The 12,134-nt window shown below is 51.2% G+C and overlaps 1 protein-coding gene across 1 annotated transcript in view; it reads right to left on the bottom strand.

Annotated features, from left to right (window-relative positions):
- The window catches only part of OTOG (otogelin), a 77,255-nt gene that overhangs the window by 33,337 nt on the left and 31,784 nt on the right, over window positions 1-12,134 (bottom strand). The window contains exons 24-30 of the mRNA XM_059709062.1: window positions 11,406-11,513; window positions 9,695-9,833; window positions 7,714-7,848; window positions 7,265-7,411; window positions 6,845-6,964; window positions 5,058-5,174; window positions 4,315-4,471 (exon numbers count right to left, since the gene is read on the bottom strand). Coding sequence (XP_059565045.1) covers window positions 4,315-4,471; window positions 5,058-5,174; window positions 6,845-6,964; window positions 7,265-7,411; window positions 7,714-7,848; window positions 9,695-9,833; window positions 11,406-11,513 — 923 coding nt within the window. The remainder of the gene's footprint in view (window positions 1-4,314; window positions 4,472-5,057; window positions 5,175-6,844; window positions 6,965-7,264; window positions 7,412-7,713; window positions 7,849-9,694; window positions 9,834-11,405; window positions 11,514-12,134) is intronic.

Here is a 12,134-nt window from a genome sequence, read left to right as displayed (position 1 = left end):
AAGGGCTCACCTTGGTGCAAAATTTAAGGAGGCATCAAAAATCTCAGTAACCAATTTCTATTTATGTTCATCAACATTTTTTAAATTTCAAAATTAATGCAAAATACCTAGAATGAATAAAATATCAAAATTTTTAAAAATAAAGTTAGGATGAGTGACAGCACCTTGCTGAGTGATACTGGAGCCTGAGGCAAAAGGAAAAAATCAATAATACTAATCCTGTCATTCCTTAAAATGTTGGTATCTTGTTCATCAAAGTTATTTTTACATTTGTTTTGATTTTTAAAATATACTGTCAACATATGACCTATGTTGTGCCCCACTGAGTGCCTCGCTCGCCTCGCCCCAGCCCTGCACCTGCGGATTAGCGAGTTAACGCACAGAAGGCACAGGGCCTGGCGCACAGCAGATCCTGGTCCATGTGGGTCCCCTTCTCCTTCCTGGAGGATTTGTATCAGAGGAGAGGGAGCAGCAGACAGCAGGAGGGCCCAGGGCACTGGTGGTGGAAGGGTCTCAGGGGAAAACAGGCAGAGAAAAGGGAAGCCAAGGGCCGCTTCTGCTCCCCCTTCTTCCTGAGGTCATCCTGCCTGGAGCCCCAGGGCTCAGGACATGCCAGCACCCACGTCGCCATGACATATGACAGCAATAGCTAGAGCATCGTGCCGAGTGCTTTACATGTGCTACCGCATTTAAACCTCGCAGCACCCTGCAAGGCAGGTACAGTTCTCCGAACCCTCGATTACAGCTCAGTGCAAGCAATGTGCCCAGGTCACCCTGCTTGATGGAGCTTGAGTCCCAGAGGGTTCAGACCCAAGGCCTGTGTAATAACCATAGCACTGCACAGTGAGGCGTGCTTGCACCAGGAAGATCACTGTTATGCAGAAAGAAATAATCAATAATCAATCATTTAAACTTCTATATACTTTTTCATTTTAAAAATATTTACTTTTTTATCTATTTCGTGATGTACATTTGCCGGGAGCCGGTCCATCCTTGCTGTTTCAAGGGACCTGGCATATATAGCATATGGTTCTTAATATGTTTGCTCACCTTCTTGGCGCTGTGTTTTAACCAAGGTCACCTCTCCGAGAAAGGTTGAATCCCCAGGTAGGGATTTTCCCCTGAAGTTAGGGAGGGAATAAAACCCCTCAACTAAGTGCCAGGCGGGTAATTAATCCCTTTAACTATGAACAATCATGCTTAAACTACATAATCTTTACTCCCTGGAATGGAGATAAGAAACGCCCTAACCTTTGTAATAGAGATTGATAGGATTGAATCAACTGGTATAAATACAGATGTAACAAGACAGCAAGAGACAGAACTCAGAACACAGAACTGAGAACACAGGGCTTGGAAGACAGGACCAAGAGAGACAGAGCCTAGGCACAGAACCTACACAGAACGTTCTCTAGAGACAGAAGAACTTCGCTGGTGAGAGCATGCCGGAGGATCCTGGACAGGGACTGGCCTCAGAGCCTGGAGGCGGAGCCTGGCGAGAGAGCATGGCAGGGGATCCTGGACTGAACCTGACTGCGGAGATTGGCAGGAGAGCCTGACTAGAACCTGGTGACCGAACCTGGCTGGAGAACCTGAGCAGAACCTCTCTGGAGATCCTAACCAGAACTTCGCTAGAGATCCTGACCAGACCCTGACAAGAGAACCCGGCTATGATGATCAACTGAACTCAGTCTTCGTGTCATTCCTTCTTCGCCGACTCCGTCCACACCTTTGGGGACCCCTGGACCCGCTGGGGCTGAACCCCGGCATCTGGCGCCCGAACAGGGACCCCTAGGTAAGCGCCCCGCACTCTGGACGGATAGGACTCCACCTTAGGAAGAGGGTGGATAGTCTTCGCCGACTCCATCCACACCTTTGGGAACCCCTGGAAAAGGATTCCCCTAGGTAAGCCCCCACCCCATTGAGAACCCCCACACTCGGGACGGATAGGACTCCACCGTAGGAAGAGGGTGGATAGTCTTCGCCGACTCCGTCCACACCTTTGGGAACCCCTGGAAAAGGATTCCCCTAGGTAAGCCCCCACCACATTGAGAACCCCCACACTCGGGACGGATAGGACTCCACCGTAGGAAGAGGGTGGATAGTCTTCGCCGACTCCGTCCACACCTTTGGGAATCCCTGGAACAGGATTCCCTTAGGTAAGCCCCCCCCCTTGAAAACCCCCACACTCGGGACGGATAGGACTCCACCAGGGTGCTACAGACCCCCCTATAGAGGATAAATAGGGTAAGAAGGTGGATAGTACAGAACTTAGATTGAGAAGATGTGCCATACTGAGTCCAAAGAAAGAAGACTCTGTATTGATTCTTAGTTTGAGAAAATGTGCTATACTGAGTCCAAAGAAAGAAGACTCTGTATTGATCTTTAGATTAAGAAGATGTGCCATACTGAGTCTAAAGAAAAAAGACTCTGTATTGATCTTTTAACATATATGCTTGCTAGCAGAGGAATTAAGGTTACTCCCAGTCAGACAGAACGTTTTATACAAGAAATATGTCCATGCTTTTCTGAGGAAGGAAAGGTAAATGTAATGGCATGGGAGAAGGTAGGCTCAAGGAGCCTTATCCTTAACCCCACTGCAGCCTTTCTACCCTGGGAAAGTGCAGGATTGGCAAGCTCTCCCTGGGATGATAGATCAGGACTCAGGTAATAGCGGAAAGTGCCAATCCTACTCTTAAAATGGATATAAGAGAGCATTTGAGGTTTTTCTTTTTAATGCCTGCCTTTAAAAAATAAAAAAGGGGGAATTTGCCGGGAGCCGGTCCATCCTTGCTGTTTCAAGGGACCTGGCATATATAGCATATGGTTCTTAATATGTTTGCTCACCTTCTTGGCGCTGTGTTTTAACCAAGGTCACCTCTCCGAGAAAGGTTGAATCCCCAGGTAGGGATTTTCCCCTGAAGTTAGGGAGGGAATAAAACCCCTCAACTAAGTGCCAGGCGGGTAATTAATCCCTTTAACTATGAACAATCATGCTTAAACTACATAATCTTTACTCCCTGGAATGGAGATAAGAAACGCCCTAACCTTTGTAATAGAGATTGATAGGATTGAATCAACTGGTATAAATACAGATGTAACAAGACAGCAAGAGACAGAACTCAGAACACAGAACTGAGAACACAGGGCTTGGAAGACAGGACCAAGAGAGACAGAGCCTAGGCACAGAACCTACACAGAACGTTCTCTAGAGACAGAAGAACTTCGCTGGTGAGAGCATGCCGGAGGATCCTGGACAGGGACTGGCCTCAGAGCCTGGAGGCGGAGCCTGGCGAGAGAGCATGGCAGGGGATCCTGGACTGAACCTGACTGCGGAGATTGGCAGGAGAGCCTGACTAGAACCTGGTGACCGAACCTGGCTGGAGAACCTGAGCAGAACCTCTCTGGAGATCCTAACCAGAACTTCGCTAGAGATCCTGACCAGACCCTGACAAGAGAACCCGGCTATGATGATCAACTGAACTCAGTCTTCGTGTCATTCCTTCTTCGCCGACTCCGTCCACACCTTTGGGGACCCCTGGACCTGCTGGGGCTGGACCCCGGCATACATTTATGCTGATAATATACACATGTATGTGTACCTGTGTATGCATATGTGTGTGTGTTCAAAATATTTTTACTTGATAAGAGTGTGCAACCAAAAGTGTTTGCAAACCACAAGGCCCTAGGTAGACTGATGTCTTGGGCTGCCTCTGACTGCAGGTCTCAGCTGACAAAGGGCTTTTACATTCACTATCGCATTTGACCCTCACAATAAACCTGGTGGGACAAGTCTATTCTTTTCCAGATGAGAACACTGAGCCGCAGGGAGGTTGGGGGCTTGTTTGAGGTCACACAGCTCACAAATGGCAGCTCTGAGTCTGGAATCCAGGACTCCTGACTCCTCTAGCACAGTGGTTAAGAGCACAGGTTACAGCCAGGCTGCACTGGGTGAACTTGGGCATCTTATTTAATCTCTCTCTCTAACCTGTTCCTTCAACTCTAAAACAGGAATAAACAGTCCTGTTCAAGGGTAGTTGGTAAAGAATCTATACTAATAAAAGCATAACATGCGAATTAGACCAAACAGCCAAACGACCTTCTGGATGACCTTCCGGACGAAGCCAGGGCTGCGAGGGCCGAACCCCTTGCATGATTTTTGTGCATCAGGCCTCTAGATAATGAATGATACACACAGAGCAGCTGGTGCCTGGCACAGAATAAGTACTCAACGAATGCTAGACAGAGTGATGGTCCCCCCCAGGCCTGCCCACAGAGGGCCCCACTCTCCCCCTCAGGTGATTGGACACTCACGGCAGAGACGTGGGGTCCGCCAGTCGATGGCCACCCCGTGCTGGCAGCACTGGTGGGCATAGGCGGACACGCTGGCACAGAAGCACTCACAGTCACCGCCCCGGCTACACCCACATGTGTCCGTCAGGCAGTTTGAGTAAAACCAAGTGACATCAACCTAGAGGAGGTCAGAAGTCAGAGGTCAGAGGACCGACCCTGAATGTTTGCCCGGAAGCTTCTCAGCTGATGCCAATCAGACTCAGGGAGCAGCAGAAACACGAAGGGACCACAGGATGGTGTGAGCTGCCATGCAGGCAGGATCAGGGCCTAAGCCATTGGATCCCGGGGCTGGAGGTGGGGCTGAGGAGCAGACATGGGCATGAACTGCCAGCCTGGGCCAGAGACAGCTGCCTTGGGGGCCTGCAGGCTGCGGAGCAGAGCTGAGCCCCAGCTCTCCTGTCTCTACTGCTGCTGCCACAGCAGGAGGGTGTGGGGTTCAGAAGAACTTCCTGCCCCGGGAAGAGCCAGGTGGAGACAGGCTCGAAAGGGCACAGCTCTGTTTGTCCTGCTGTCTGTCCTGGGTTGTCTGGAGAAACAGGACAGACTATTTCATCCGAGCTGGAGTCAGGGGAGCGGCAGCAATGGGTCTCCCCTCTAGGCCTGAGGTGTCTCTCCCGAGGCATGACGGGGGTTGGGGTCTGAGAGCAGGAGGGACCCGAGGAGAAAGGTGGGGTCAGGAGTGGCCTTGGCTGGGGCCCACTCACCACAGGGTGGCAGGTCTCAAACACCTCGCTGAGCAGGATGCTGCACTCCTTCTTGGCGAACGGTTCTCGGAGAGGATTCAGGACACACGTGTCCCGGGCATCGAGGGTGTCTGGGCACTGAGGGCAAAGGCAGGGCTGTGGACCTCTCTACCCCCAGACGCCTGTTGCCAGATGTGGTCAGACAGACTCTTAGAGTGACCCCCTGATCCCACCTCCTGGGGTTCGTGTCCTTGTATAACTCCCTCCCCGTGAGAGTGGGAGGGGCCTAGAACGTGCTTTAAACCAACAGAAGACAGCAAAGGTGATGGATGGACGTGGCTATGTCAGTGATTGCATGACTCTGTTGCATTATTTGTAGAGCCCATCTTGCTGGAGTCTCTCCAGACAACAGCCAGCAAAAAACTGAAGCTCTCAGTTACCCGGTTGCAAAGAACTGAATGCTATTGACTGCCACGTGAGTGGGCGAGGAAGCAGATGCACCCACCCCACCCTCCGAAGCGAAGGAAAGCCCAGCCGAAGCGGACAGCTTGACTGCAGCCTGTGGTACCTGAGGCAGAGGACCGGGCAAGCCGCGCCCTGACTCCTGACCCACAGAAACCGGTCATACGTGTGGATGGCTGACTGCTGTTTAGCCCGAGGGACTGTTGCTGCACAGCTATAGATAACACGATTTCCTGATGTCAGCTGACCCCCCTCCTCCCTCAGGCCTACATGTTCACTACAGCCCCCCGGGGAAATGCCCAAGGCGAGTAGCCAGAGAGAAATAGCTGGTGGAAGGAGGGGAGCACTAAAGGTTAGTCAACCACTCAGCTTCTCCAGAACGAGAATGGGGCAGAGCACACCTTTCTGAGGCTGTGAGAACAGCCTTGTCCCGCCTTAGGATGACATGGAGCTCCAGGCCATGACTGACAGCTCTCCTGACCCCAGTCCACATGGGCGCATCTCTGTCTGCTCCCCAACAGAGAATTAAGGACCTAAAACTACTCAATCCAGGAAAGGCGACTGTAACACTCATCCCCACCCTCCACTGCTGCCCCATGGAAGACATAACTAATCGGTTTTCCTTCCAACTGAGCCTGACACAAGTCTTAGATATCTCTCAACATAGCACCCCTGGCAGCCTCTTCTCGCGGATCAGAGTTGTCAGATGAGGTGAAATCTATTCACCATACCTCTCCTGGCACAACCCCTTCACAGAGGACCAGAGAAGATGGGACTTAAGGTTACCCAAGTCCCTGATGACCCAAGACAAGAACCCAGGGTCAGTGCTCACAGCTTGGCAGCCTCAGTCAGACACCCCCCTCATTTCTGCCTCTGCTAATATTGTTCTCCCTTTTCAGAGGTCTTCTCTCTGACATATTCATCCTTCTAAGTTTGTCCTATTCTTGAAGTACCACACTAGTTCACCACCTTCATGAAGCCTTCTCAAATTGCCTCAACCCACACGGGTCTCTCTTGGCTTCTCCTCTATGCCAGGCCTAGTGCCAGGCACTGGGGGCACAGACGTGGGTAAGATGGTGATGCTTCAACAAGCCTCACCCTCCTGCTAGGTGGTCATCTCTCCTAGACAGAGACTGTCTCCTTCCCAGTCCTCCCCCGCCCCCACCCCCCCGGAGCCTGGCCCAGGCAGGTGTGCACTGATTAGTGAGATGGGATGGTAGGTGTCCTTGGGCCACAGGATAGCCTGGGCCGAGAGAAGAAGGAGCAGCCTCACACCAGTGTCCCTTTTGCTTGACCTGGGCCAGGTCCTCTTGCGTTGGCCAGGGCCCAGCTCACGGGGGCTTTACCTCAACTGCAGCCCAGCTGCTGCCAAATTCCTGGGGGTTAGTTAACTCCAAGTTCTCCGGGGTCCTCATCTCATTGATGGTTTTTAAGTCAAAGTTCCCACAGAGCCCCGCCAGCTGGCCCTGGAAGAAGAGAGGACCCATGTCAGTTGCAGGCTCGCCAGGGGTGAACCATGGGCAGGGGGTTGCCGTGAGCCCAGGAATCTGTCATGAGCCCAGAAGCAACTACTGAGGTCCCAGGATGAAGAGGACGAAGAGGAGTAGGTGAAGGGTCAGAGAAGAAGGGGTGGGGAGGACAGGACAGAAGGCATGCTGCTGCTGGCTCCCCCGGGAGGGTACAGCTCACCCACGGACACCCAGGGGCTCGGCTCAGCCCCAGGCAGGAGCAGATGGCTCCTGGAGGGTCACTCGTCATGTGACTACCTGCCACTGCGGCCCAGCCTGGATGTGCACTGTGGTCCTCTGGTCCCATAGGAGGGTGACGTGCTCCCGTGGGAAATGCACCAGCGTGAAAAACCCTGCTTGCCACGTGTGGACCTCTTGCTTCTCGTCCAGGAAGCTCTCAGGACTCTGAGGCGACAGAGATGGTCATTCCTGAGGCCAAAGCGTGCCCCAACACCTGGGGCAGCTGGGCCTGGCTACAGGTCACTGCCCAGCCCCGGGACCTCACCAACTCCTACGCCTCCCTCACACCTTGACATTGACCTCTGTGTTCCTGACCCTGGCCAAGGTCAGGAACAATCTGAGCTGCTGATTCCAGGGCTCCCAGAGAAATTGCTGTGGTAAAGAAACCAGTCCTTAGCCCTCTTCCGCCCTCAGCCCCTGTTAACCTGCCAAGTGACCCTACAACCTTCACCTGCACCGGGCCTTACGGGATTTCCCGAGTCGTCATCAAAGATGATGAGCGAGCTCCCAACGTTGATGGAAATAAATTTCCTGCAGATGATGCCAGAGCTGTAGCAGTTTACGTTTTCTACAATCACAGAGAAGCTGAAATTTGATGTGCTCTGAGGAGAAAACAAATTCCTTTAGTGAAACCAGCGAGAGAAGAGGTCTGCTGAGAGGCACAGGGGTAGAGGGACATGACTCTGAAGTGGCTTTCAACTCACTTCTACCTCTTATTAGCTGTGTGACTTTGGGCAACCTACTTCAGTTTTCTGAAGCTCAGTGTCCTTTGGGGGGTGGGGGGGAGGCACCTAGTGCAGTGTTTAGCATGTAGTGGCTCTCCAAAAAGTATCTGATGAGTGAATGGATGAATGAATGAATGAATGAATGAATGATAGGAGGACAGGCGTGTGGGGGAAGGGACACTGTCTCACATACAGTGATAATGGTAGGTGGCAGTGTAAGCCTTTCTGGAGGGCAATTTGCAGGCATTAAGCAATATTTTACATGTACATACTTTTTATAGCAATTTCACTTCTAAAAGTCTAGAGATACTTTCACAAAAATACTCATTGTGCATTTAAATATTGGCAACAGCCTAAAAATCCATCAATGAGGGAATAATAAAACAAACTAGAGCATGTCCTCTCTGTAGAATTCAACAGGAAGAAGAAAGAAAAAAGTGTGCACTGACTATATGAGATAATGTTCAAGGTATACTGTTAAGTGGGGAAAAAAGCAAATTGTAGAAACTTATCCATATAAACGAAACAAAGAGTGTATATGTGCGTGTGTGTGATGAAAAATGATCTTTCAGGATTCACACCTGTTAGGAACAGGGAATGAGAACAAAAAATATATGAGGAGGAATATTTGTTTTTAATATGTGCTATTCTATTATTTTAAATCTTAGTGAAGGACATACATTAGCTTCGAAATTTAAAAAATAAAATCGGGTCTGTGGAGCTTTGAAATGATGTGCCCCATAGATAGGATCATTCCATAAAAGGTTTATTATTATTACACTAGAGGCCCGGGGCACGAAACTCGTGTGCAGGTATGGTCCCTAGGCCTGGCCTGTGATCAGGGCCATCTTCCCCGGCTGCCCGGCAGCTGGCCCAGCCCCCACCGCCTCCCACCCCCCAGTTCCCTGTTTGCCATTGGGGGATCGGAGCCTGCCAGCCAGGGGGAGGGACCAAGAGGTGGTCAGTGCGCCTCATAGCGACTGGTCGAGCAGTTGTTCTGGTTGTTCCGCCGTTTGGTCGATTTGCATGTTACTCTTTTACATATATATATAGATAATGAAATAGACTGGCCCTTAGCAAAACCAAGGTCCCCTGGTGTGTCTCTGGCACCCTCCCACCTACCCTGCTGGTACCCTTTCCTCCTGCTGGAGGGGATCCTGCTTCTACTGTGCCCCACCCCATCACCATGCCTCTTCCTCCACGTGACTCCTTAAGCACCAATTCTCCAGTCGGACTTCTTAGTTCAAACCTGACCCAGCTCTGCCACTGCCTGGCAGTGGGACCTTGGGCAACATACCTACCCTTTCAAAGCCCCAGTTGCTACATCTACTAGTATAACATGGGGTCAATAACTACCTCGTAGGGCTGCTGTCAGAATGAAGTAAAATAGTCCACAAACAGTGCTCAGTCGACCACCATGCACATAACAAAAGCTCAAAAGGCATTAGCTGTTACTATAGACAGAAGAACACAGGGACCCAAGGTTCTAATGGTGAGTGAACAGGCAGTGGAGCACTTCAGGACTGGTGAGCTCTGTCCAGCCTCTGGCTTGCTCCTCGACATTTCCTTCCGCCTCTGGATAGCCGCACCCCAGGGCTTAGATCCCCAACCACCCAATTAGCGTCACACTGGAGTCCAGAGCATCACCAGGCTGACAGGTCTGCAGCTTCAGCTACCCTGGGCCCTCAGGGAGCCAGCCGGGCAGACGCACCCAGGGGCTCACCTTGACCAGGTGCACCTTGCAGGCGCCCACGAAGTCAAACGGGAGCCCGTCAAACGTGCGGTAATGCCGGTCGCCATAGGCCGTGCAGGTGGCGGCACAGGGATGGAGGGCACACTGGAAGGAGCCTTGCTGGCACACGCTGAAACACATGCACCGGACCAGCTGGCACGGTACCCCCACCCCCCTGAATATCCTTGACGGAGACATTGCCTACTGAGCTCTTACTGTGTGCCCCTGGGCCGGGAACCAACAAACATCATCAGCCTCCCACAGAAGCCTGGAGGGTGGGTTTGTGGGTCCCTTTATGTAGGAGACACCACCCTTGGAGCACACAGCCTCTGCACACTCCATGTGCACACACTCATTAGGGTGAGAGGAAACCCAGAGTCTAGGAGACGCTCCTCAGCCTACAAGAGACAGTTCAGGAGAGCTGAGGGCCTGGGAAGGGCTCGTACAGAACACACTCATCTCTGAAACACGAGACCATGGGTCAGTGCCCCCTGACCCAAAGCCACTGTACCCAGGTCTTGTACCCAGCCTGACCCAAAGCCACTGTGCCCAGGTCTTGTACCCAGCCTGACCCAAAGCCACTGTACCCAAGGTCTTGCACCCAGCCTGACCCAAAGCCACTGTACCCAGGGTCTTGTATCCATCCTGACTCAAAGCCACTGTGCCCAGGTCTTGTACCCAGCCTGACCTAAAGCCACTGTACCCAAGGTCTTGCACCCAGCCTGACCCAAAGCCACTGTACCCAGGGTCTTGTACCCATCCTGACTCAAAGCCACTGTACTCAGGTCTTGTACCCAGCCTGACCCAAAGCCACTGTACTCAGGTCTTGTACCCAGCCTGACCCAAAGCCACTGTACCCAGGGTCTTGTACCCAGCCTGACCCCTTTGGACAGTCACTGGAATATGATGTGAGACTAGGACAGGACATGGGTTCCACTGGGTGGGAGGCCCCATTGGAATGAGCTGAGGCATCCTGATCCTGTCTCCTTCCCCGCCCCATCTTAGCCCCACTGCTCTAGCTGATATGCTTTGGTCATTGGCCAGAGAGTGGCAGGAGCCAGGGCTTCGGGGCCCCTGAGCTGGCCCCTGGCCCCTGGGGCGTGGCAGGGCTGCCTCCATCCTACAGATACATGAAGGTTGGGGGAGCATCAGGACTCTCAGAGCCCTGGAAAGCCCCGGCTGGAACCTCTGAGGCACCTGGCAGAGGTGGCCGCAGTAGAAGCTGCCCAGCCTGTTGAGAGGCCTCATTGATTGTGAAAATGTATATGCTCACATATATATAAACATACCTGTATGCATACACAAATCCGTAATTGTATATATTCACTAACATATTCAAGTTTATGAATGCCCATCTGTTCATATACTAGTATATGCACTTGCATATACATTCATGTATACACTCTATGGGTTTTGGATTTCTGCCCACCTTATGCATTTATATAAATATGCAAACACACCATCAAGTTTACAAATATGCATGTATACATTTATATACATGTCTGAACAAATCACATTCATGTAAATACTCACAAAAACACCCCTAAAATTCTTTCTATGCATATACTGGTATATGGAGGCAAAACCCCTACAACATGAATATGGAAGGGGCATGCTTGATTGTGTTCATGATCCTGCATCCCATATCTATCCCCACCCCACCCCCAGATAAAGCTAGAGTCTGGGTGGGGCCTTCACTTACCAGGTATGACAGGGAGACATGACCTGGTCCCCAGGGAAATACTCCTTCCCCTTCCAGGTGCATGGGCACTCCTCTGGCAGGAAACATGCATCCCCGTGTCTGAGGAGGCTGCGGGACATAGTAAGCAGGTGGTCAGGAGAGCGCCCTTCCCTTCTGTCATCTGGGGAGGACCCCGTAACCACATGAACATCCAGGGTGGCTCTCGGCATTTACCCTAGAAGAGACTGGCCATGTACCCACTACCATCCTGCCCAGTGGGATTCAGAGGTACCTTGGTAACTGGAAAACCCGGACACAGAGTTGGCCCAGCTCTGCCATTCATCAGGAAGCAAGGCTATGCCCTACCAGCCACATCCCCCAACCAGGCTAGATGCCATTTGCCCCTCAGCACCAGCTGTAGACTAATAAACAGACCACGTTCCCCATGGAACACCCAGTAGACCTGCAGTAAAAGAAATGTTAAATGGAGTTTTTCAGGAAGATGGAAACGCAGCTCCAAGTGAAGGAATGAAAAGCTTGAAAAAAATGGAAAATCTGTTGGTAAACATAAAAAATTATTTCTTAATTTCTGTAAGAGATAACAGCATTGAGAGCAAGATTCATGTCAATGAATTGTGGGGTTTATAACATATAAAAGTAAAATGTATGACAATAATAAGAATGAGAAGGAAATAAATGAAAGTGCATTGTTGCAAATATTCTACATAGAGTGGAAAATATTAATTTGTG

This window comes from Myotis daubentonii, chromosome 9 (genome assembly GCF_963259705.1).
Source record: "Myotis daubentonii chromosome 9, mMyoDau2.1, whole genome shotgun sequence".
Classification (NCBI taxonomy): Eukaryota; Metazoa; Chordata; class Mammalia; order Chiroptera; family Vespertilionidae; genus Myotis; species Myotis daubentonii.
The sequence above is the reverse complement of the archived record's forward strand: the minus strand, read 5'-3'. Positions and strand labels throughout refer to the sequence as shown.